Raw genomic sequence first — 26,306 nt, forward strand, 5'->3', positions numbered from 1 at the left:
CACACACACACACACACACACACACACACACACACACACACACATGATATCCGGTAGCGAGTACCATCCACCCATTTGATATAGTTCCGCCTACTTCTTTCTTTATCCTTACCATTCTGTTTCTGTGTTGGCGCTTTTTTCTTCCTACTGTACTTCTCCCTTGCCTTCCTGTGACTTCTTAATACTTTTCTTTCCAATTCAGGTGGATTTAGGCTGACAATTAAGTCTGATGGTTTGATGTAACTCTTTACAACGCTGGGTTGTAACCATACAAGCAGATCACTGAGTGGAGAGATGCAAATGTGGCATCCCCTCAGAAATTACATTTCCAAACTTTTCCCCGCGCCTAGTTGTGACGAGTCGCTGGCAGTCGCATGGAAACTTCGGTTCACTGCACGGGTTGGCCCTGCAGGAGTGGTAGCTTGCCAGTGGTTGTTGGGTCTGTTCGCCCAGACTGACTTTGACCAACAAGAAAAACCACACACACACACACACACACACACACACACACACACACACACACACATACCTTTTAACCCATTTGTGCCGTGTCCTGAACATAGGACGGATGTAGGCATATCCAAAAGTTAACAAAGAGGTGGAACGCCGGGTTAGCGACCTATAAGCTCCGCGACTATGAACCGATAGGCGGAGGGCGGTCCGTTTTATACCCTCCCAGCACAATTCCTCACACAGAAATCCAGGGCATTAATAGGTTAATAATATACTTTCGGTGGGTTTACTGTCTCGGGAAAGCTGAGTTAATGCAATTTCTCCAGAGTCATTTTTTCTCTGCGTAGAATGAAGATCACGGCCATACATCTTCAGTACGATGACAACTTCTTTGTTGCATCGACAGTTTTTTTTTTTTTTTTCCAACAGTAAGAGTTTGCAACAACTTCCATAAATTTTCGTTACTAGAGAACTTTCTTGTGCTGAATAGATTCGCCTAGTAGCAGCAAGAATATGCGGGTATTTTAAATATTTTCAAAATTCTCAAGGGAAAGCATGATGATCTCCGCCAAATACAAATCTAAAAACAGATTTTGAAAAAATGAGTGAATACACTTCTAGTAGTGAAGACCTCTTTGCAAAAGTTGGCATACACAACGGATTAGTGATGCCCCATTTCCCGTATTTGTATTGTTACACTAATAAATCCGGAAAAATCTAAAAAATACCTAAAAAACGTAGATGAAAAAGCTATATATTTGTATCTGCCCAGGGAGGACGTGTACCAGGTTTAAAGGGAATTGGTGAAGAAGTGAAGGAAAGGCATGCAGTTTACAAGTGTTTGGAGGAATGAGAGAAAAACCTAAACACATGCAATACCGGGACTGTCTCAACTACAGGGTGGTGACCGTAAAAAACACGTCACCAGACTGAAGGTGTTAGATTTATCACGATGTGATTCCAACCTGGACATCAGTTCTCTAACAGAGATACTTATTGTCCCATCAGGAATGTAGGGGTTTGAGGCTGGTCTCCTTAGTCCCGATATTTTAGGCAAGCGTGAACAGTTGTTCTCCCTTATGAGAACAAAATAAACCCCAACCCTTCCTTGGATGTACGTGTTTACACACACACACACACAAACCACACACACACACACACACACACACACACACACACACACACACACACACACACACACACACACACACACGGTTTTTAATGTTACAGCACCGCATAGAATAAAGTGATATTTTGCAATGACGTAAAGTTATTGTGCTTTGTATACAGTGAGCTATAATCTGGTATTAATCTGAAGCGATTGCATTTATGTGAACTGAAATAGAATTTTAGCGCTGTCCCGACCACTAGACGGGTAACGGTGACAATATCAACAACATAAGGCTTGTACTACTCCCGCTCAGTTGAATAAAATAGTTTGGTGTTAGCTGGAATAGAATACTAGATCTGTCCCGACCACGAGCGCGTTAAAAAGTTTAGATTAATACGCAAAATAGGTATGCCTTAAAGACACGATGCTGTAATGTTTTCTGTGCCCTTCTATGTCTGATACTCTCTTTACTCTTGTTTGGCTTAAAGCTGCCATCACTCCTGCTTGAACTCTGAGTTGTAACGAGAGATTAATACTATAATATGCTTGTCATGAAACGTGCTATGAAAAGGATGCACCGTAGAGCCGTAGCACTGCCTTATTCTGCCCACATGGCTGCATGAATTAAGCTGCACAATAAATTGAGGTGAACGATCTATATGGTTTGTGAATGGACTCTGATCAACTTTGGGAAAACTGTGCATAATATTTTAATGTTATTAGCTTACGGTATCATCATTAAAGTGTTCACATCTGCCCATTAATCAATTTCAACTGATTAAAAAAAAATCACCGATATTATACAATCTCTATAGTAATAATATAAAGAGGATGCTTGATTTGAGGCGGTTGAAATAGCCGTGTGTGCTTCTAGATAGTTTTTACAATCGCCGTAGTTTTATATGCATCAGTAAGAGTATTGAGTTTGAACTCATCAAGAGAGAGTTTGAAATGACGCAGCTACAATAGTATTAAAATTATCTCTAATATTGTGTTTCTGCATTAACATGCTTACATGCTGAAATCTTTATATACAATGATAAGAACAATCTATTCGATTTTGATGCAGTGAGTCTCAGTTGGGATAACTGATGGAATACAAAAATGATAATTGTAAAACATTGAGAAATAGCAAGCAATTGCTTGATAAATGACTGCTTTTCTAAGCGCGAGTCCACAGCTGTGCTGGAACAAATGCTGGCAATATTTACACAAGACAATATAGAACAAGATTCAGACATGCGAGGAAAAGCAGCGTCCAGATCATGTTGGCAACATCATGCTGAAGTCTTTGCTGTCTGGTATGGACACACTTATCCCATTACCTCTTCTACCAGCAGGTTTGAAGCTGCACAGTGTAACATGTTTGCATACATCCGTCCAAATACTGCAGCATATATGTATCCAAATATGTTGCCAGCTGTGTTCTCAACACATGTTCGAGTGTACGGGTGGACGAGCCCTAAAGGCCCTTCAACATGATCACTGGGCACCTGTGGTGTACATGCACTTTACGTATCATTTCGAATCATCGTGACGAAAAATGCTGTAAACAGTGGAGCAAAAACAAGGATGGGGCTTCAGTTCATCACCTCCATGCGATCATTTCCACGCATATCCAGTTACTATACTCCTACATCACAGGTTCCCACTGATTATGTGGAAGAGCCTTATGGGCCTCGTATACTCTTCACTGAGTGCTGGAACGGGCTCATATGCTCGGTATGATGGTTTCGTCTTATAATTTGGTAACGCATTTTGAGTTTATTCTTGCGCCACCAAAGGATTTTTGTTCACCAACTGAAGGATCTCTTGGTAATGGAGTTATTTAAATCTGCACATAACCCCCTCCCCGTTCGAAAAATCTCCTCCAAACTGAAGTAAGTAGTTCGAAGACAGAAGGAAGAAAATGGAACATCGGTCATCTGAGTGAAGTATCAGTGAGACGTAGACGTTGATGCCCTTGAGAATTTTAACATCGGGACGAGGACATATTGTTTTAATTTATTCCTGCTATCTCTACCCTAGCTTATTGAGCTTATGGGAGAATTATTGCAATAAAATGTTTTACAAGTAGTGTATCTAACCTTCCCATTTCAAAAAGCGTCCTCTAAGTAAAACAGCCTGGTGACAACAAGAATAGAATATAAATTATACATTCAGTGTGAAACGGTGAACAAGATCTTTATTTCCTACCTTATAAGAAGAGAACACTGCTATATCAGGAAGGCATGGGGAATGATCAAGGTGAATGTTGTGAGTATACTAACAATAAAGAGAACATCATCAGCTCCGTTCCATAACACCTTCATGGGCAGTCCCCCTCCCCCCCATTTGGACGAAGTTAGAATACCTCTGTCCCTCTGGCAGACACTATTCTCCCTCCTCCTTTCTTACTAGTTTATTGTTACACTCTCTACTTGCATTCTACAAAATGTCTGCCACTTCCAATATCATTCTCAATAAGTTTCAATGATATTCTTTAACACAATGATAACTTTAGCAAAAGAGATTAAACAATTATGACATTCTTTAAGGAACATTTTATAGGTGTAATCAGAGGCTAATATAAACACAATAAACTGATGTTCGGTTTGAATGAATATTACAAAATGATTCATGTTCTTATCAGCTTTGAAAATCAAAGTTCTTCTGAATATTTTTCTGAGTGATGTACTGAATATGCTGGTGTTGATATAAAATATTGTTAGCTAACAAATAAGTAAAGATTTTGTAAAAAGAAAACATAGACTTTAGAGAGAATCAATATTTGTTCACAGTAAGACGTGTACTATGCTAATTAATAGGCATCGTTTAGTGCTGCTTGTGCTCGCCACGGTTGTACACCTTGACAATGGCGTGGGCGTAGTTGCTGAGCTTATCGAGGATTCGTATGTCGTCAACATGTCGGTCAAGTGGGAAGCCGTGGGGGCGGTTGTCTGGGTACTTTCCTTGGTAGCCATAGTGGTTAAACTTTGTGTTCTCGTGTAGGTTGTCCACAGCGACGTCAGCCTTTCCATCAGTTATGACCACCACAACGTCGAACTCCATTCCCTCCTCGGTACCCTTAGGGACGTATAACCTGTTGGGCAGACCCAGGGCACTCTCGAACTCCTCGAGGTGAAGTTCACCGCCACCGGAGAGGGCGGCCTCAGTCTTTTCCATCAGAGTCTTGAAGCTGGGCACATCAGGGACAGTCACTGCATTGTCCTTTGATGCACGAACGATGTGGTTGGTACCTGGCTGGACTATGAGGGGGAATATTATTACCATATGAAAAATTATACAAATATAGGTCTATGCAAAAGGAAACCTTATGATAGTTAAAGATACTATTACCTCATTATGATTCGTTAATAATAACTGCACTTTTAATAGGCAATTAAATATAACTTATGTGCAAGAATAAATAGAGTCCTACTTACGCATCACCCAGTACTTGTCTAACTCAATCGCATTCCAGAAACCATCATTGATGTCATAGATGATTCCATTGTCATCCCTGTGAGGCCAGGCAAAGACACGCACTGTGCCAAGAACTGGCTCCCCGTTGTTGTTGGTGACGTCAATTTTGCAGGAGAAGTCCTTGTGGTTCAGACGTTGGATGTAGGTGGTGATATCAACGTCAGCGACTTCAGGGGTGTCATCAACAGCGTTGATGAGGCTGTACTCAAAGTCCTCAAAGTAGGTCTCTAGTTCACCATCAATGCTAATACTGTCAATGGCAACACCGGTGAATTCAATATCCTCCTTGGTGTAAGCTGGAAGGCTGTGCTTGTGTTCCTTAAAGATGTTATCCATGTACTTGTGAAGACGGAAGAATGCTGGGTCACGGGTGGCCGTCTCGAAGTGTTCCAAGACACCTGGAGGAAGATCATATTTCCCATGTGGGTCTCCCTGGCGACCCAACATAACGTGGGCAGTGTTGTGGAGGGCACCGTAGTACTCGGAATTGGGGCTGTACATGGATGACTCAATGACGTCACCAAGAATTTCGATACCGTGGGAGTCCCTGATGTTGATGACGCTTCCATCTCGAGCAGTGATGAAGCCGTGGGCAATGGCGTCACGGATGCGACTCTCCCACATAAGCATATCACGAACACGGGCCACACCGTCCACATCTTCGAAGTGGATGTTGTCGGGGCGGGAGGGGAAGTAGCCACCGTATTTGTACATGGTGTGGGGAGCAAAACCCTCGTGAATGACGTCGTCCCAGTGCAGTTCCTCAACGGGACTGAGGTGGTTGGAGAGGCGCTCAGCGTCGAAGCGGACGGTGAGCTGGTGGTGAACCCAGAAGAAGTTCTCACCCTTGCGGTCCAGGTGCCAGTTCTCACGCTCGTCGATCCACCAGAAGGGGAACTCCAAGTGCCAGAACACGTGGTGAGTGTTCATGCCAACATCCTCTCCGAAGTAGGCCACACGCTGTTCAGGGTTCTTCTCGCTTCCAGTGAATGTGGACTTAATCCTTGCAGGTGTCTGTGTCATCTTGGCCTTGTAAGCTTCCTGAATGACTTCGCTGTTGGTGAACAAGTGGGGAGTGACCTCATAGAGAGGAGGTAGGACGATATGTTCAGTGATGTGAGCGTGAATGACGGCGGCGTACATGGCATACACGAACTCGCCCTCATTCATGTGCTTTCGGAAGTAAGCAGCATTACCGACAAAGGTGTTCCAGTCACTTGCGTATTCAATTGCGTCATAGAGCATGAGAGCCTCTTTCCTCTGGCGATCGTTGAAGAGGGAGAACCAATGCTTCCTCTCTAAAAGACGCCTGTCATTGAGCTCCTTCATCAGTAGTTTGGCTGAGACTCCACCGTCATCGTAATGAGCATTGGGGCCCAGTGGGTCCCAGGAATCCTCGAGGTCCTTCAGGTGTGGGTCACGAACCTCCTCGTAGATCTTGTATAGTAGGTAGTTGACATCATGCTGCATCTGAGCCAGCGAGGCACCTGTTGCAAATATTACGTTCTTAGCTACATGACGAGTTAAAGACAGTGAAGAAAGCATAACTGGCAAGTCACTGATTATGATCGGCTTTACACTGGTCATTGACTGATCATGTAAATGATTTTGATGTGAATCTCTAGATCGAGAATTATAAAAATATAATGTCTGTGATTAATGTATGTATTGATGCCTGTGAATAATTCCTTCGCTATGCTGTATATGCGAGGGTGTGGTTACCAATATGAAGCAAGTGAGTATCTATTCAATACTGTGGTTACCTCACAGTGCCTACTGGGATTCTGAACTTGTTTCCAAATGGGATAATTCTATGTTTTATATGGGGTACTTGAAGGGAAAAATCTTATCACTATTATCACTTTTCCATCTTCACGCGGGCTAAGAAAACCTAGAGTAAGGGTCCTTCATTTCTTTGTGGCGTTGACTATGGAAAATATCTAGCAGGAAGGTGTGCCCGCCTTCCATTCACTTGATGTAGAGCTGTTTTCAGGTAATTGTACGCTGAGTGACAAGCAAAATAGTTTCCTGGAATCCAGTAAACAGTTTACTACGCTGGATGGTAAACATATAACCAAACAGACCCCTGCACTTGATGGTCAGTGATTTACGGGGCTCCAACTAGATATGGCCTATTAAGACTTTCATCTGAGGAAAGGTTGGAAAATTATTGCTCTCATAAGGGCGAGCTACTGGTCACGCTCGCCTTAAATGTCCGGATTAAGCAGCCTAGCCTCAGGGCCCTACTGTCATGATGGAACATTAAGGATCTAAGTTAGACAGCTGGTGGTCAGGTTAAAATGACATCATGATAAAATCTAACACCTTCAGCATGATGACGCCTTTCTTAAGGCCACCACTATGTAGTGCAGGCCGTACATTGCATCTGCTCAGGTTCTTCTTTTATTCCTCCAAACACTCGTAAACTGGATGTCATATCTTCATTTCTTCATCAGTTCATTGAAACCTGGTTCACGTCGTATTTGGACCAATACGAAAATACATCTTTTGTCGTTCTTTTACTCCATTTAGGTATTTTAAAGGGTTTTATGGGTTCGCTAGCTTTGACCCCGGGCTGACTAACGGGTGTAATGCCGGGACCACATCAGCAATACTCTTGTGCAAGTATTTTTTTTTTTGGGGGGGGACAATTCAAGTTACAGAAAATGTATTTGTAAAAGCGTATGATTTAACAACAAATATACTTTGATATGGGAAATAACTATCATATATTATTCGCATGAACATGATGGTTGGAGAATGAACCTTTTTAGAAACTCTTGTTATCGTGAACCCAGGGAATGCACTGCTCGATGATTTGGGTGATCCTCCTAATTACAGTTTCAACGAAACGTCAGTTTAACCATCCCTGCGCATGCGCACTCAGTTTTGATTGGTAAAGTGGTGGTTATGGCTTTAGGGCGAGCGATGATTTTCGATGGAATATTATCGAAGAGAAATCACAAGTTATTAAGGAATGTAAGAGTTGTATAGAAAGAAAAATTAATACCCCCACCCTTAACTACGAATACATATTGGTCATTTGAGGCAGTTTTCAATTAGCACAGCCTCAACATTAAACAGAACAATCCTACGATAGCAGTAATCCAAAAGTGCAGTATGGAATACGTAGAACGTTTTAAATGCGGATGTACTCTACGGTATTCTCTCGCCATATTTTCCAAAGTGAAAGTTCTCCTTTGTAAATGATTTCACAAATTTTAAGATATGTAAGAGCTGTACACAAAAATTAATATCCACGAATATATTTACATCATTCGAGGCAGTTATCGAAATGCTCAGCCTCGACACTAAAGAGAAGAATCCCACGATATCAGTCACTCAAATGTGCAGAATATACCGCCCGGGTCAAAGGTAGGCTCCGCATCAGTAACATTCAAATAATTTCTCTGGGAAAGTCCTTTTGTGTATTTAACTTTAATGTACGAAAGTAAGGCAGTTATGGTTAATACAAAACAAACAACTACCACCATCATCACCACCACAACCAGCACCACAGCTACTACCATCGCCATCAACACACCTATTATCCCCACCACCGAAACTACCAACCATTTTCTGTGAAATAAAATCGTCTGTGCGTAGCACCAGTGAAGAAAGAGACGTCGGACTGTAGATGTGCAACGCTCCCCATTTGTGTGTGTGTGTGTGTGTGTGTGTGTGTGTGTGTGTGTGTGTGTGTGTGTGTGTGTGTGTGTGTGTGTGTGTGTGTGTGTGTGTGTGTGTGTGTGTGCGCGTGTGTGCGCGCACTCTACGGATATGTCCTGCTGCATTTTCCCCGGTATACTGTATATGATATGGAATATTATAGAAGAAAATTAATTTTAAGGTATGTAAGAACTTAATGCAAAAATTACCCCCCATCACCCTTAACTACGAATGTATGTTATTATTCGAGGCAGCTACCGAAGTGCTCAGCCTCAACACTAAAGAGAACACTCCTATGATAGCAATCACCCCAAAGTGCAGAGTATATTATGTGAAACAATATAAGTATGGGCAACGGGGCAACGGTAATCCTTGGATTTTACCAGTTTTATGCAACGAGGACATGACTGTTAGAAGTATTATTACCGATTTCTAAAAATCTGTTCTTTTATTTTTGGTGGAAAAAAAAAAAAACATGCATTCCCCTGAAACTGTTGGCAATCTTTAAATTACCAGTTTATTTCATGCTACTGATTGGCAAGCTTATTCACCACAAGAAAGTTCTCTTGAAAGGAAATGGTTAATCAAGGCTACTTTTAACTGATTCAGTTGAAAGTGGTTAGCATCGGCGACTGCGAAGCTGCCGGCCCGTTAGCGTTAGGATTCGAATCCTGGTGTGGGCAATTGGCGTCATTCGACTGGTGTTTATCCTCCTTTTGTGGGCTCGCAGGTTAGACGATTGTCTAGGGTCACACCTACTTAAAGTAAGTATGGTGATCTGAATGAAGCATCAGGCTCGTATCCCAGGACAGTGGGTGAATAACTCGTCTCAGGCTCAGAGGCCTCTGTTATGGAGATGAGTACTGTGGCTATGCGTCCCATGTAATCTGCCCCAATTTTTACCTTATTTTATCAGTTTAAAAAATCTCTTCTTAGCCGAATATAGCCAAGCATTAGTAGGAAGATGGTACGCAAAGAAGAAATTACTTATGACTTATGAGAAATGACTTATCAGTGCACTGGCACTAAACGTTCTTGGAAGAGTTAACCCTCCAAAAGGATGCTGTGAGGTGTCCGGCGATGTGTGTGTGTGTGTGTGTGTGTGTGTGTGTGTGTGTGTGTGTGTGTGAATACCAGTGGGTGTCTTGTGGTCTAGTGCTTAGAAAATTATATAAGTTACACGCGTAGTAATATTGAGCTGATAGATTCAGTTCATGGTTAGTGAAATGTCCTTTCCCTTTAAAATTACAATATCAAGTGTATTACATTAACACTATAGGTGGTATAATCTTCTTCAGGTTTCCGTGACTCTCTCAGCTAAAGTAAAATCGCCTGGCGTTAGCTATTACTGGATACTATCGTTGTCCTGACCATTAGAGACAATAAAATCCTGAATCATGCCTCTTAAGCTGACACTAGACGAGTTACTTAGGGTCAGCAAAAGCCTCAATAAATCCTTAAGTACATTCAGGGATCAGTAAACATAGGAAATAATATACTTCTTTGATAGGAGAAGTCTAAGCATCGTATTCTAGGTGACATAGGAGCTCTTGTAGCACATATTCCTTGGCGATTCATCTTGCCTGTTACACATAAACATTGTCTTATATGTTGCTTATATTCCTTTAATCCCTTCATTGCGTTGAGGTCCTTTTATAGCTAATCCTTGCTAAGGCAGTTTTATTAATCTTGGGGAGGTTTCTTATTGAGAAATCACTTCGAACCTTAATTTAATCAATATGAGTAGGTAATGACGTCATCGGATTGAAGATGTTGCAAGTGATCCAGTTTGGGTCAGCATCACTGAAGACGAATATTAAAGTGACCATAAAGCAAAAAACTCGCGGAGGGAGGGGTGTTACGACACCTCTTAGGGCAAGCACTATTATTATCACTTAATCTTGGAAGAAAACTACCGTCTCTTCAATTTGAATGCTGAGATGTGGCAATATACCAACACTGGAACATGATGGTAGTTTCAAAAAGGTGCTAAGGAAAAGAAGTACAGGCGCAGCTATTCTCTTTTTCTGCCACTAAATTAGATAAAATAAACTGCAAAAGGACGAGAATCTTTTCCATATTACGGTGAGAAAAGTCGAAAATTATGGTCCATGTTCTCACCAGCTGCATCGGACTGATAGCCGGCTGTGTCGTCGAACCCGAAGCTTGGCCAGGCAGCGGCCGTAGCCAGGAAAGCACACAGCACCAGGACCTTCATGGCGGCGATGGTTCCGGCTCAGCACCACCGCCCGCCTTATATAACCCACACAGACTGATTTTTCACAGTCCACCCTGATAATGTAATCTTACAAGCAGCTATCTCTATTTTTGCATACCTTTCCTGCTCGTGTTGTTGGGTGCTTGAGATAAGTAGCTGTAGTTGCTTCCACAACGCTCTTCGCTGCCACAAAAACATGTTTCTATAACAGTATTACATTACCATGGATCATTTTACTTAATCGAAATTTTCACATTACCATTCATTTCTTCGTAGTTGCTAAATGTTTGGTGGCTGTATGAGTGATAGAAAAGTTATAAACAAGCGATCTCACACACCAATTTACTTTAAGAAGGTAATGAAAACTAGGCCTGGTAGAGGTGTGGTTAGAACGCTCCGTTTCCACACAGGACTACGATCATTTCTGGTTGCTTTTCCTGCAGTTGTTTTTTTTTAAATTAAGAAATCGCTTGCCAGTGTAGTGGTTACAACTCCCTAAACTTAAACAGTGAATGCCTTCGATTTATTCTGTACGCCTCACCTGCTTGTCATTTTTTGTTTTGTCTGAGATTATTATATGATGGTGTACTGGTTTGAACGCCCCTATCACTTACAGAACATGCCCAAGCCTTATTATCTGCTTGCTTTTCCTCTTTATGGTTTTCGTTTTGTGGAGGTAAGTGCCTGAAGGTGTTGTGGTTAGAACGCCCTAGTCGTATACACGCTTTTTCTGCTCGCTGTTCCTGCTCATGCATTGGTATAATTAGACCGGCGCAACGTTTCTTTTCCGATGTTCTTGGATCTCTCTTCACATAATTTTTCTACACTGGTTAACGCTAAACGATGACAATCAGGTGTGGATGAATTTTAATGCCAGAAGGGGACTAGAACCTGAACTTGAGAAATTCATATTGACTGAGTATATCATCATCATCATCATCATCATCATCCCGACTGTTGTTCTCACGCTTATATGCTGTAAGGGAAGTGAAACAAGGTTCACTTTTGAACATGAATCAGTCTGTGTCACAGAGGATGCACAAAGCTTTTACGAGACCTCTTTCACATACTTGTAAATTGCGGCGCCTGGGGCACATTGTACCAGAATGCCGGGATATTATTTCCTTTCTCTGTACAGTTGTAGTTGCCCTAAAAAAAAAAAAAAAAAAAAAAAAGGTAGGTAGTACTGGCTTTCCTGTTAGCAATATTTCTTTACTAACCCGAGAATAATTTCTTACTGCAGTATGTATAGAAAAATAAAAAATAAATAAATATATAACTAAATAAATGAATAAATATATATATATATATATATATATATATATATATATATATATATAGGTAAAAAGGAAACAAAGGCTAGAACCAACAACATTGTTCCCTCCAAACAGAAAGCCAAATATATGATACATTCAATTCGAGATGCCTGGATACTCTGCGTTTAAATGACTGGAGGTCATAGGAAGCAGGAAATACAGACAAAGCAAGGCAGTTCCAGTTTTGCCCTGTTGCTTACATGAAGGACTGGGAGTATATATATATATATATATATATATATATATTATATATATATATATATATATATAGGTAAAAAGGAAACAAAGGCTAGGACCAACAACATTGTTCCCTTTCAAGCAGAAAGCCAAATATATGGTACATTCAATTCGAGATGCCTGGATACTCTGCGTTTAAATGACTGGAAGTCATAGGAAGCAGGAAATACAGATAGAGGAAGACAGTTCCAGTTTTGCCCCGTTGTTTACATGAGAGACTGGGAGTAATAGTTAACCTTTGCATTAAAGAGTTGGATAGAAAAAGGATGAGATTTTCCTGCTAGACGGGTGCTACACGCCCGCTGTAGTGCTAAAGGAATATAGCAGACAGTTCAGAAGAGCAGTGACGATTGAAGCAGTGTTAGAAAAGAAATTAGACGTATCAGGGCGGCGAAGAGACTGTGGTTAAAGGGAACCAGTATGAGAAGAGTTAATGAGACGAAAAACCTTTGATTCAACCTTGTTGAGACGAGCTGTATATTGGAAACCTCCCCACACATGAGAGTTATACTCTATACACGGGCGAATAAAACCCCAATATAAAGTCAATAACTCTGCAGGGGTAAAGAAGACACGGAGTCGGCTTATCATACCTAATCCCTTGGATGCAAGTTTTTACGAGATGGGTAATATTATGATATTTCGATGCTAAATCCAGAGGACTGAAACTGAACTCGTAAGTAAATTAACAGATGATGCTAGATTGAGTTGGATAGTGTTAAAAATTAGAGGATACTTCTGCATAAGATTTTGACAGATCGACAAATGTAAGAAATGAGTTTTTGATGCATTTTAAACAACAAGATTACTTGTACCACAATCAGAGGTATGAGCCAAGTCAGACATTAAGTGTGCCATAGCGTTACCCCTTGTTTGTTGGACGCTGCGAGACGCAAATGGAAAGTTGAAAGGTGGAGTTATCAGCGTATGTGTGGATAAGATTAGATGAACAACTTAGAAGTTCGCTGATGAATAGAATGAAGAGAGCTGGTGGTAGGATAGGGCCCTGAGGAACAGCAATGTTGATAGCTCTAAGAGAGGAACGGTGGCCATCTAAACAAGCAGTTGTAGAACGACCAGAAAGGAACTTAGAGAATAAGGCACAGATAGAGTGACTGAAACTGTAAGAAGGCAGTTTGGAAATTAAAGATTTATTGCAGAATTAATCGAAAGTGTTTGAGATGTCAAGTGGAATGGCAAAGCTTTCGCCAAAGTCCCGAAAGGAAAATGACCAAGAGTCCCTGACGGAACCTATACTGACGATCAGAAAGTTGTGATAGGAAAGGTTTTTTGTATTTTTGGCTAAGAATAGAATAAAAAGCTTTAGAAGTACAGGATATTAAAGCAATTGGGAGATAGTTAGAGGGCTGGGAATTGCCACCGTTCTTAGGATATGGCCGAATGAGAGCAAAGTTCCAGCAAGATAAAAAGGTGCAAATTGGCAGACAAAGGCGAAATAATTTACCTAGGCAAGGTGTAAGCACAGAAGCACAGTTCTTGTAGACAACAGGAGGGACCCCCATGAGGCCCATATGCCTTGTTAGTATTGAGGCCAGTGATGACAGAAAACATATTAATCGAAGAAATTTTAATGTCAACCATGAGGAAGTCAGAAAGGGGCAGTGATGGAGGAACAGCATTGGAATCGTCTAGGTGGAACTGGGGGAGAAACTCTGAACAGAGTGTTCTGCCTTATCAGTAGAAGAAACAGCCACATACTCATCTGTGCGGGAAAGAGGAGGGAAGGATGATTAAGTAAAGTTGTTAGAAAGGTTTTTGTCAACGTGCCAGTGGGGGCTGGAAGAATTTGAGTGGGAGAGTTCAGTGCTTTTAGTGAGAATGATATTATTTTTAGTGGAGCAAACAACAGACTTTGCACGATTCTGGGCAGAAACATAAAAGAGATGAGATTTATTGGTGGGTTGGTGCCAATAACTTCTGTAGGCTTTCTCTTTGTTATGGACAGTATTAGAACAAGCGAGATTAAACCATGTTTTCTGCATTAATCACAGGATAAGAGAAAGGAATGCATGCTTCCATGCCCAAGAAAATAACCTCCGTAATGCGTTAGGCATGCTCAGATGCCTCTCTGCCATGGAAGAAATATCATTCCAAGGAAAATAAAAGAAATGCCTCCCGAGGGCCTCCGAGTCAGCAGCTTCAAAGTGCAAAAGCCACTGCATTTTGGATGGGTCCACAGGCTTCACTGAAATGACAGGATAAGAGGATAAGGCTGTGATCGGAGGAGACCAACGGAGAGAAAAGATTAACAGTGTGAGTAGAAGGATTAATTGTAAAGAAAAGGTCAAGAAGTTGGAACTCTCTCAATGCAGTCAGGGATACTGGTAGGACGCTGTACAGGCTCCTCTATGTCATGAATATAGACGATGCAGGCTTGTTCACCAGGTGGATCAGTGAAAGGAAACGAGAGTCAAAGGTGGTGGTGAACATTGAAATAGTTAAGAATGGATATTTCAGAGAAAGGAGATATTAATAGGATGTGTTCCATCTTAGAAGTAAGATAGTCAAAAATAATTGCTTAGTTGGTAGAATTAGAGGAATATTATAGAGTACATTTGTATTTAGTCAGAGAATGTCAGGAGAGCCAAAGGTAGAGAGAAGAGAATGCAGAAGATTCAAGCTCCGAAACACGAGATCAAGATTATGTTGTTGCGTACGTATACACCACAGTCACCTTCGGGTTTGAATATGGAGAAAGTAAGAGGATACGGAGAAGGGTTTTGTTATCAGTCGCCTCAGACAGCTGAGTCTCGGTGAGAAAGAGAAGGAAAGGTTTACAGGAAGTGACGTGGTATTCAACAGGGAGAAAATTGGAGGAATGGCAGCGAATATTGCAGAAATAAATAAGAAGGGAGTTACATAGTGGTTCCAAGCATCTCTCTTCGCCGTTATCGGGAAGGATAGATGGTGGGGGCGATTATAGTACTCCCCTCCCCCTCCTCCCCGGACTCCAAGACTTGGGTTTGAGATATCATTTTTTTTTTTTTAGAAAAATTAGTGTGATGTGAAATGTGGATGCAATTTGGTGGTAACAGTTGGAAGGTGTACAGGGGAGTATGCTGGCCTAATCTGTGTTACTGAAACAATGAAAAAGCTCAGCAATGGGAGATGGTCACAGGCTAGGCCCGAGGGATGATGAAACGGGAGCTCCTGCTGTCCCTGTCATCAGCTTTTCATCGATCATGGATGCAACACCCTGTTCGGCTGGTGCTACATTCTGCTCCCTAATAAATAAATAAATAAATATATATATATATATATATATATATATGTGTGTGTGTGTGTGTGTGTGTGTGTGTGTGTGTGTGTGTGTGTCTGTGGGGGGGGTGAGTGTGTGTGTGGGTGTAGGGGTGTGTGTTGATGACAGAAATGACAAATCATTACCTGAAAAGACGACTGTAATAGTCTTCAGTAGTAGACAGCCAGAGAACTGGCAAATAAAATATGATTAAAAAAAATCTATACGACTTCATATTAGATATGACAGAACCGAATTGCTTAGAGTTTGAGAGGGACTTAGAGTCATGGCTGGCATTAGACCTTTAACCAAGATAACAACGCATTACTGTACGAAATAAAGTAAATCGGGTCTCAGGCTCTGTAGCTACGGTAGAAGTTTAAGTAATAGAACATCCCAGTAATAACGTTGCTCAGCTTAATGTTTGACTGTAGAGACATGAAACTCCACAGAAATACCACGCCGCATTCTCCACGTAATATAAGATATAGAATATTATCCAACAAAATAAAAAATTTTGAGGTATGCATTAGTTGTATACAAAAATTAAAACCTCCACCCTGAACTACGAATATACATTCATCATTCGAGGCAGGTTTCGAAGTGCTCATCCTTAACACTAAAAGAAAAGACTCCTACAATACCAGTTAAGTGCGCTTTGTGAGCGCGTGACGAGCGAGCTAGCGTTTGTACATCCGCCTATCATCATAATTTCATTTTGGTTTAAACTTTCAACATTTCTGGTGAGGTAGTTGAACAATACAAAATGATAATTGAGCTAATATATTTACTTTCTCACTTTTTCTCGCTTTCACGTTTTCTCTCTGGATTTGCATATAGCAAGGCGCCGTAGTATTTATCACACGCACAATGCTGAATTCTCTGTTCTCGGCTTGCCGTGTCAAGGAGCTGCGTCGGTAAACGGTTGGCTACTGATCGAATGATAAAACCCAGAAATGAGGAGACTACTCTTGCTGATTTCACCCCCTAAACATAGAAAAAACCTTCATGTGAAATTATGAGCGTAATATCCGATATTTGATTGTTTGAATCCATGCAGTAAAACATAGTGTTACAACAGGGAATCTTTCTTTCTTAATTCCATTTCATAGTGGAGCATCTTAACTGAAGCCCTCGGTACAATCCCTCGGAAAACAGGAATTCCAAGGGATTTCTTTGGTCTCATTGTGAAAAAAGGCGAAACCCTCGCGAATCTCTCGTCTAGTAGTGGCATTTTCTCACATATGAGCTGTCCGACCAGGCTCGGCCCAACCCGGCCCGGCCTAACCCGGCCCGGCCTGACCCAGCCCAGCCTGACCCGGCCCGGCCTGACCCGGCCCGACCGTAACGTTTTTGTGAAACTTGGAGCTCAGCAACCACAGGGCTAATCGCTGCGTGATTTGCAACTTATGATAACCCAATTCTTTAAGATTTGTCATCACACTCAGGCGGTGCACGTGGCACGTGACACGCGCCATGTGCTGCATGGCGAATATCTTCAAAAGAAGGCCACAGGCCAGACAGTTTGCCGTAAATTCATGAAATTTGGTAGACAGAGAGCCATCAATATATTCTACGGATCCTGGGGGTCTAAGGCAACATTTTAATCATTCCGGATTTGAATGGTCTTGCTCGTTCCTCGCCGACAAAGGCGTTTTACTAGTGAGCAAATAAATAGCCAAAAACAAAATTTATTGAATGTTTATACTAACTGCTGAAAGACTCTTTTCTATCTCACATAGAAGAAAAGTTATTAGTCTCTGAAAACCATCGCGGTCGGGCCGTGTCGTGTCCGGCCGCACATTTCTCAGCTGAATGTAAACATACCTTCACTCGCTGCGCTCACTCGCTCTTAATCAATCACCCAGAAGTGCAGAATATAATATCAATATTCCGAGCATGCTGTTCAGATCTTTTAATATCGACATTACTTGCATCAGAAATACAGTTCACCGTAGGAAAAGACCTTTCGGGAGAGAGGAGTTAACTGAGTCTATACCCAATTCCAGCCTTTCGAGAAGTCTCTTATAAACTGAGGAAAATGGTCTGGTAACAGCAGGGCACAAGTACAAACAAAGTCCTCTTTCTGTAAGAGTTTGATAAAACACTATTTTTTCTTTCTTATCCTCGAAGCGATAATGTGTTGTGACAGAGCTCTCTGCCATGTTGAGAGTTACAAGGAGCACATCGACAAGGTGAAGAAAGGGCAAGTTGTTGCCATCGTGCACCGATTACGTGAAGATAGCGATATGTTGACATGCTGTGATGATTGTGTGTGTGTGTGTGTGTGTGTGTGTGTGTGTGTGTGTGTGTGTGTGTGTGTGTGTGTGTGTGTGTGTGTGTGTGTGTGTGTGTGTGCGCGCGCGTGGCAACAATCAACCGTTATCATTTCAAACTCTGCCGTCTTCTGGTGCTTAATTCTTGGTACCCAACGACTATTTTCATTCAGCATAAGATGGGCATTATGAATTGGAAGGGGGATATACAGTATTTACACTTCATTGCCTGGCAAAATCAACCTAGTTTCATATTGTGACATTTTGTTGTAGTTCATTCTAGCTGACCAAAGAATGGGATTTATTCAGCTGATGAGGAGTGTTTTGAACTGGAGAAGTTAGACACAGATTTCAGTAACCTTCCAGTGCAAACCCCTTCTACATGACGACGTCTTGTTGTACCTGATTCTCCTCCTTCCTTTCTTCTTCCTCCTTCTCCTCTCTGTCATTCATATTCTACGCAATACCCAATCTCTTTTTATCCACGTCGAGGTGTTGGAACCGTAAGCTAAGTTTCAACAGACCAGACAATTTAAGGTCAATAACAAACCTACTTTCCATGGTGGGCAGAACATGATCAGAAAACCTCCAGTCACCTCTTGGGGATCGAACTCATGCACGGCTGTCACTCCGACTGGGGCGTTCCAAGCACTACACCACCAGGCGGTATTTACTGATCACATTGGTAGTTTCCTTTCGTCCCTATCCTGAGGAGTATATGTAACATTTCGAAACCATGAAATAATCATACGGCTATATTCTCTCACCCCTCAGAGCTTTGTATTTCTCCTATGACCAGACAATTACTTGAACTAAACCTGCCATCTCTAAGTTTGGCATATTCAGTTGTAGCGGTTGATTAACAACAGAGTCTGCCGCCACTCAAAAGAAGAAATAAGCAGGTGGAGCTAGTAGCTTTCTCTCTGCTACTGAGTTACGTGATATTAATTATCTGCGAAAGGACAAAAATTTAATAGTTAAAACCCAAGAAACAATATGACGCGAAGAAAAGCCTTTGACACACACACACACACACACACACACACACACACACACACACACACACACACACACACACACACACACACACACACACACACACACACACACACACCGTAAATGCTGTAGTTCGGTAGCAAGTGTGGCACCATGCTGGAATCGTAGGAAATGTCAGTGTTGTCCAGTTAATGGCAGACGATTTTATTTAGCTGAAGGTGAATGTTGCCATCACCATTGATCTCTCATAGTCTGAACAACTCTCGTATTCAATGCCCTCCAACACCAGCTGAATTTCCTTAGTTGAGAGTGAGCCATAGGAGCTGCATGCTCATGTATAACCCCTTCAGTATGATGGGTCTCCTCTAAGCTGAATTAAATCGTCTGGATATAGGAAGAATAAAATGAGACCACTGTAATGAAGGAGATGAGGAGACTAGTTCAGACAAGTTTGCCAAGCTTCAAAAGTGAATGCAAGATGGTCTCCTCACTACTACAGTACACTGACAGACTGTGCCATAGCTGAAGCGAAATAATAAAGATATGACGGAATGGAGCCAAGCTGAAAAAAAATCTTAGGAAGAAAGAGGAAAGTGACGGAGGAAAGACAGCAGCTCTCCACACTTTGCTACAAAACGTTTCACCTTAGCAGGAACAAATTTGTATAAACGTCACCTGCAGTTGTCTGGTTTACTTTGTACTCTTTTATGTTATGAGATTCACAAAGAAACTTAAGACAACTGTGTCTTGCCATAGTAATGACGTGGGCGCTTATATGGGATACCTTCTCGTGGTGACACCGATGTAGCCAAACGACTCCACTACTCGGTTATAGAAACATCCCTCAATTCCTTCCTCATCCCCTAAATGGAGGATGGTGGACTGCGGAAGGACAAGTTCAGCCTGCAGTCCACCGGGTTTACGTTTCAGATGAACCTGGGACAACAACAACAACAACAACAACAACAACAAATCAGCGGTGACGTGAACTGTTGAAATGGAAAGATAACACCCACACCTAAGCGTGCTGCGTGCCTCTGTCTTCATGCCTTCCTCACCACTCTAAACCACCTTTTTTCCTCCTCCTCCCTACTACTCTATATTCAGTGTGTCCAGTGAAAGGCGTGGCAAGTTTCGGGACTAATTTTGAGTAAGGAATTCTATGTTAAAATTGGTCCAGCTCTCAACCGCTAAGGAGCTACAATAACTGAAGGTCTTAGTGTTGAAAATGGTGTTGCTCATGATTCATACCAAGGCTCATCAGTAACCGTAGCTTCGTAAGTATTGAGAACGTGACCTATGGTGCAATAGCAATTAGTATTCAAAATTTGTCCAAGAATAATCTTATACTCGACGAGGCTCCAAGTCGGGCCGATAGTGTTGTATCTTCCTAACAAAAAACTTTCCCCACTGTTGTTATAATTCTTCCATTTACGAATAACTGCTTCTCGTAATTAGTGTTTAATTTGGGTCTGCGGAAAGGGTCAGACGAGCGTCGAGTCTTCTCATGTCTCTTGTTCATTGTCCAAAAAGAAATTTTAGTTGAGATATGAAATAGAACGAGTTATTATTTGTAACTGCAGGAATAACAAGGGAAACTGTCCATGACTCTTGTTATTCCTGTAAATCAAAATGTGAGTTATGAAACAGCTGAGAGTAAATGCTGTTCGTAACTTTGGACAATTTATTGCGTGAAATGATACAGTACTTTTACCATAAATTAGCCCAGATTTTTTTTCCTGTTAATTTCTCGTAGCTTGATGGTTGGAATAGACAACGGTACGGCTCTACATAATTTTCATAGCACTCCTTCGTGACTGGCAAAATATTCTAGAATCTACCGTTACAACTTAGTATTCAAGATGGAGAGATCGCAATATTAGGCCAAGTTAAAGTAAAAGGAGTATATTCTTAATGACTAAGCTAAACTGAATATATCTATTGTATCCAGTGATGCATGTTTAGTTTATTCTTACTCCCTACAGAGGATTTTACTAAATTTAGGAACGGCATCTAGAGGTAAATAGATTATTGAAAGCTATACCTAAAACCTACGGTTAAATAAGTCTCTCCTGAGCAAAGTAAAATCGCATGGTGGTAACAACAATAAATAAATAAATAAATAAATAAAACAGATGTTCACTGCATTGAATGGGTTAGCCTCTTGAATACGATGACATTCATTTATTCTTACCTGTGCTAGAAAATATCAGTCATCGCAAGTGGGACGTTCTGTACTTAGGGGGTTAAGGACTGCTTTATCTAACCCTTCCATTTCGAGAAGCCTCCCTTAAGCTGAATATACTCACTAGGAGATAGCAAGAATAAATTAAAGAGAATCCACCGAAGGCAATGGGGTTAATGGACGTTATTGCCAACCCTCACAGTTCAAATAGTTTATCCTAAGCTGAATACAATCGCCCTGGTTGATTGATTAAGTAAACCTCATATCACCAGGCTTTTAGGGCCCTAAGGCTCTAAGGTAGGGAAAGGTAAAGCAGAAAGGGAGAAAGTAGTGGTTTTAACGCTGAAGTGGTGGTGACATTGAAGTTGTTTTGAGGTCGAAGTGGTGTGACGTTGAATTAGTTTGGCGTTAAAGTGGTTTGAAAATAAAGTGGTTTAGCTACGATTTGGTTTGACAGTGCAGTGGGATGACAGTTAGGTGGTTTTGCAAGGAAGTGGTTTAGATGCTGAAGTGGTTTTGGCGTTGAAGTAACTTTGATTTTGAAGTGCCTTTTGATCCGAATTGGTTTTGGTGCTGAATTGGTTCTGGTGCTGAATTGGCTTTGGCGTTGAATATGTTTTGGCCTTTAATTGGTTTTGGCGTTGAACTGGCTTTGTCATTGACTTGGTTTTGGCGTTGAATTGGTTTTGACGCTGAATTGGTTTTAGCGTTGACTATGGTTTTGGCATAGACGTGGCTTTGGCTTTGACGTGGTTTTGGCGTTGACGTGGTTTTGACGTTGACGTGTTTTTAGCGTTGAGGTGGTTTTAGCGTGGAAGTGACTTTGGCACTGAAGTGGTTTTGGCCAAGTGGTTTTAGCAAAGAAGTAGATCTGACATTTGGTGTCGTTTAGCAGTGACGTGGATTTGGCCCCGCAGAGATCTTGGCGTTGAAGTGGTTTTGGCGTTGCAGTGGCTTTGCAGTTAAGTAGCTTGATTGGTTCGTTGGCTGAAAAAAAAAAATGACTTTTCCAGGACGGGAGGAAAGGTCGACGTCAGTGGGAGATTCTGAATATATCTGTCCTGAAACCAAATGTCAAAACTGACAATAAGGAGAATACGGTCGGAGGAAACACGTAAATATAAAAAAGAAACTATGGAGAGAGGAGAATGTGGAGAGAAAATAGTGCTGACAGAAGAGAAGAGGGCAGGAGGGAAGGAATTATTGGAGATAAAAAGACCCTTTTTAGTCGTCTCTTCCGACAAGCAGGGATACTGAGAAGTAGCCTATTCTTTCCTCCCCCCTTGCACAAGGGAAAACTCGTCTTGCGTTAGCTAAAATAAATTTGGTAGTAACATTAGATCTAAGAGCGGGTTGTGCGTACTCTCTTCTAGCTGTTCTTGGAGAAACTTTCAAATTAAATTAACACCACTCCCATACTGCCCAGCCATAAACGTCAATCTAGTAGGGTGCATTTCCCTCCCATTTCCAGATTTCTGTTTATTTAATTTTTTAAAGACTCGGAGTGTATGTAGGTTCCAATAATTCCATCTAAGCAACAATTTCATAATTATAGTAAAAGATTCTTTAATATATTTTTCAATGTATATTATTTATTTGAACCCACGAGGAGTGTGTGTAGGTTCCTAAAGTTCGTCGAAGCAGCATTTTGAAAATTATAACTGATTCGCTTGTATGAATTTCAACTTACTTATCAATACAGACTTCAGTTTGCCTTTTCTTTATTAACTAGTGAGAGTACGTGCAAGCTCCAGAAACTATGCCTAAATAGCAATCTGGAAAGGGAATGTGTGTGTGTGGGGGGGGGAAGGATCAGGTAGAGACGGTGAGGATGACAACAGATAAGGGCTGGGATCAGGATGCAATCGACTGACCATTTACATGTCGTGGGAGGGATCGCATGATGTGGGGGTGACTGGGAGCGTGGTTAGGGGAGTGGTCATCAATGTATAATTTTTCTTCATTCACTTTCATTGTAATGGAAGCACACTAAATTATGTCTTCACTTTCTTTACACACACACACACACACACACACACACACACACACACACACACACACACACACACACACACACACATGATATCCGGTAGCGAGTACCATCCATCCATTTGATATAGTTCCGCCTACTTCGTTCTTTATCCTTACCATTCTGTTTCTGTGTTGGCGCTCTTTTCTTCCTACTGTACTTCTCCCTTGCCTTCCTGTGACTTCTTAATACTTTTCTTTCCAATTCAGGTGGCTTTAGGCTGACAATTAAGTCTGATGGTTTCATGTAACTCTTTACAACGCTGGGTTGTAACCATATAACCAGATCACTGCGTGAAGAGATGCAAATGTGGCATCCCCTCAGAAATTACATTTCCAAACTTTTCCCCGCGCCTAGTTGTGAAGAGTCGCTGGCAGTCGCATGGAAACTTCGGTTCACTGCACGGGATGGCCCTGCAGAAGTGGTAGCTTGCCAGTGGTTGTTGGGTCTGTTCGGCCAGACTGACTTTGACCAACAAGAAAAACCACACACACACACACACACACACACACACACACACACACACACACACACACACACACACACACACATACCTTTTAACCCATTTGTGCCGTGTCCTGAACATAGGACGGATGTAGGCATATCCAAAAGTTAACAAAGAGGTGGAACGCCGGGTTAGCGACCTATAAGCTCCGCGACTATGAGCCGATAGGCGGAGGGCGGTCCGTTTTATACCCTCCCAGCACAATTCCTCACACAGAAATCCAGGGCATTAATAGGTTAATAATATACTTTCGGTGGGTTTACTGTCTCGGGAAAGCTGTGTTAATGCAGTTTCTCCTGAGTCATTTTTTCTCTGCGTAGAATGAAGATCACGGCCATACATCTTCAGTACGATGACAACTTCTTTGTTGCATCGACAGAGTGTTTTTATTTTTTTTTTCTAACAGGAAGAGTTTGCAACAACTTCCATAAATTTTCGTTACTAGAGAACTTTCTTGTGCTGAATAGACTCGCCTAGTAGCAGCAAGAATATGCGGGTAATTTAAATATTTTCAAAATTCTGAAGGGAAAGCATGATGGTCTCCGCCAAATACAAATCTAAAAACAGATTTTGAAAAATGAGTGAATATACTTCTAGTAGTCAAGACCTCTTTGCAAAAGTTGGCATACTCAACGGATTAGTGTTGTCCCATTTCCCGTATTTGTAATGTTACACTAATAAATCCGGAAAAATCTTAAAAATACCTAAAATACGTAGATGAAAAAGCTATATATTTGTATCTGCCCAGGGAGGACGTGTACCAGGTTTAAAGGGAATTGGTGAAGAAGTGAAGAAAAGGCATGCAGTTTACAAGTGTTTGGAGGAATGAGAGAAAAACCTAAACACATGCAATACCGGGACTGTCTCACCTACAGGGTTGTGACCGTAAAAAACACGTCACCAGACTGAAGGTGTTAGATTTATCACGATGTGATTCCAACCTGGACATCAGTTCTCTAACAGAGATACTTATTGTCCCATCAGGAATGTAGGGGTTTGAGGCTGGTCTCCTTAGTCCCGATATTTTAGGCAAGCGTGAACAGTTGCTCGCCCTTATGAGAACAAAATAAACCCAAACCCTTCATTGGATGTACGTGTTTACACACCACACACACACACACACACACACACACACGGTTTTTATTGTTACAGCACCGCATAGAATAGAGTGATATTTTGCAATGACGTAAAGTTATTGTGCTTTGTATACAGTGAGCTGTAATCTGGTATTAATCTGAAGCGATTGCATTAATGAGAATTGAAATAGAATTTTAGCGCTGTCCCGACCACTAGACGGGTAACGGTGACAATATCAACAACATAAGGCTTGTACTACTCCCGCTCAGTTGAATAAAATAGTTTGGTGTTAGCTGGAATAGAATACTAGATCTGTCCCGACCACGAGCGCGTTAATAAGTTTAGAATAATACGCAAAATATGTATGCCTTAGAGACACGATGCTGTAATGCTTTCTGTGCCCTTCTATGTCTGATACTCTCTTTACTCTTGTTTGGCTTAAAGCTGCCATCACTCCTGCTTGAACTCTGAGTTGTAACGAGAGATTAATACTATAATATGCTTGTCATGAAACGTGCTATGAAAAGGATGCACCGTAGAGCCGTAGCACTGCCTTATTCTGCCCACATGGCTGCATGAAATAAGCTGCAAAATAAATTGAGGTGAACGATCTATATGATTTATGAATGGACTTTTGATCAACTTTGGGAAAGCTGTGCATAATATTTTAATGTTATTAGCCTACGGTATCTTCATTAAAGTGTTCACATCTTCCCATTAATCAATTTCAACTGATTAAAAAAATCACCGATATTATACAATCTCTACACAAATAATATAAAGAGGGTGCTTGATTGGAGGCGGTTGAAATAGCCGTGTGTGCTTCTAGATAGTCATTACAATCGCCGTAGTTTTATATGCATCAGTAATAGTATTGAGTTTTAACTCATTAAGAGAGAGTTTGAAATGAAGCAGCTACAATAGCATTAAAATTATCTCTAATATTATGTTTCTGCATTAACATGCTTACATGCTGAAATCTTCATATACAATGATAAGAACAATCCATTCGATTTTGATGCAGTGAGTCTCAGTTGGGATAACTGATGGAATACAAAAATGATAATTGTAAAACACTGAGAAATAGCAAGCGATTGCTTGATAAATGACTGCTTTTCTAAGCGCGAGTCCACAGCTGTGCTGGAACAAATGCTGGCAATATTTACACAAGACAATATAGAACAAGATGCAGACATGCGAGGAACAGCAGCGTCCAGATCATGTTGGCAATATCATGCTGAAGTCTTTGCTGTCTAGTATGGACACACTTATCCCATTACCTCTTCTACCAGCAGGTTTGAAGCTGCACAGTGTAACATGTTTGCATACATCCGTCCAAATACTGCAGCATATATGTATCCAAATTTGTTGCCAGCTGTGTTCTCAACACATGTTCGAGTGTACGGGTGGACGAGCCCTAAAGGCCCTTCAACATGATCACTGGGCACCTGTGGTGTACATGCACTTTACGTATCATTTCGAATCATCGTGACGAAAAATGCTGTAAACA

The 26,306-nt window shown here is 41.4% G+C and overlaps 1 protein-coding gene across 1 annotated transcript; it reads right to left on the reverse strand.

Moving 5' to 3' along the window:
- Positions 1-4,378: 4,378 nt before the first annotated feature.
- On the reverse strand, positions 4,379-10,925 carry LOC145416264 (hemocyanin subunit-like). The gene is made up of 3 exons (XM_080285266.1): positions 10,820-10,925; positions 4,990-6,516; positions 4,379-4,812 (listed from the first exon to the last, which is right to left on the reverse strand). Exons 1-3 carry the CDS (start codon positions 10,914-10,916, stop codon positions 4,379-4,381), a joined length of 2,058 nt encoding a protein of 685 aa, XP_080141392.1. The 5' UTR covers positions 10,917-10,925.
- Positions 10,926-26,306: the final 15,381 nt, after the last annotated feature.

This window comes from Coenobita brevimanus, chromosome 13 (genome assembly GCF_032717465.1).
Source record: "Coenobita brevimanus isolate Jiangsu-jjx chromosome 13, ASM3271746v2, whole genome shotgun sequence".
NCBI classification, from domain to species: domain Eukaryota; kingdom Metazoa; phylum Arthropoda; class Malacostraca; order Decapoda; family Coenobitidae; genus Coenobita; species Coenobita brevimanus.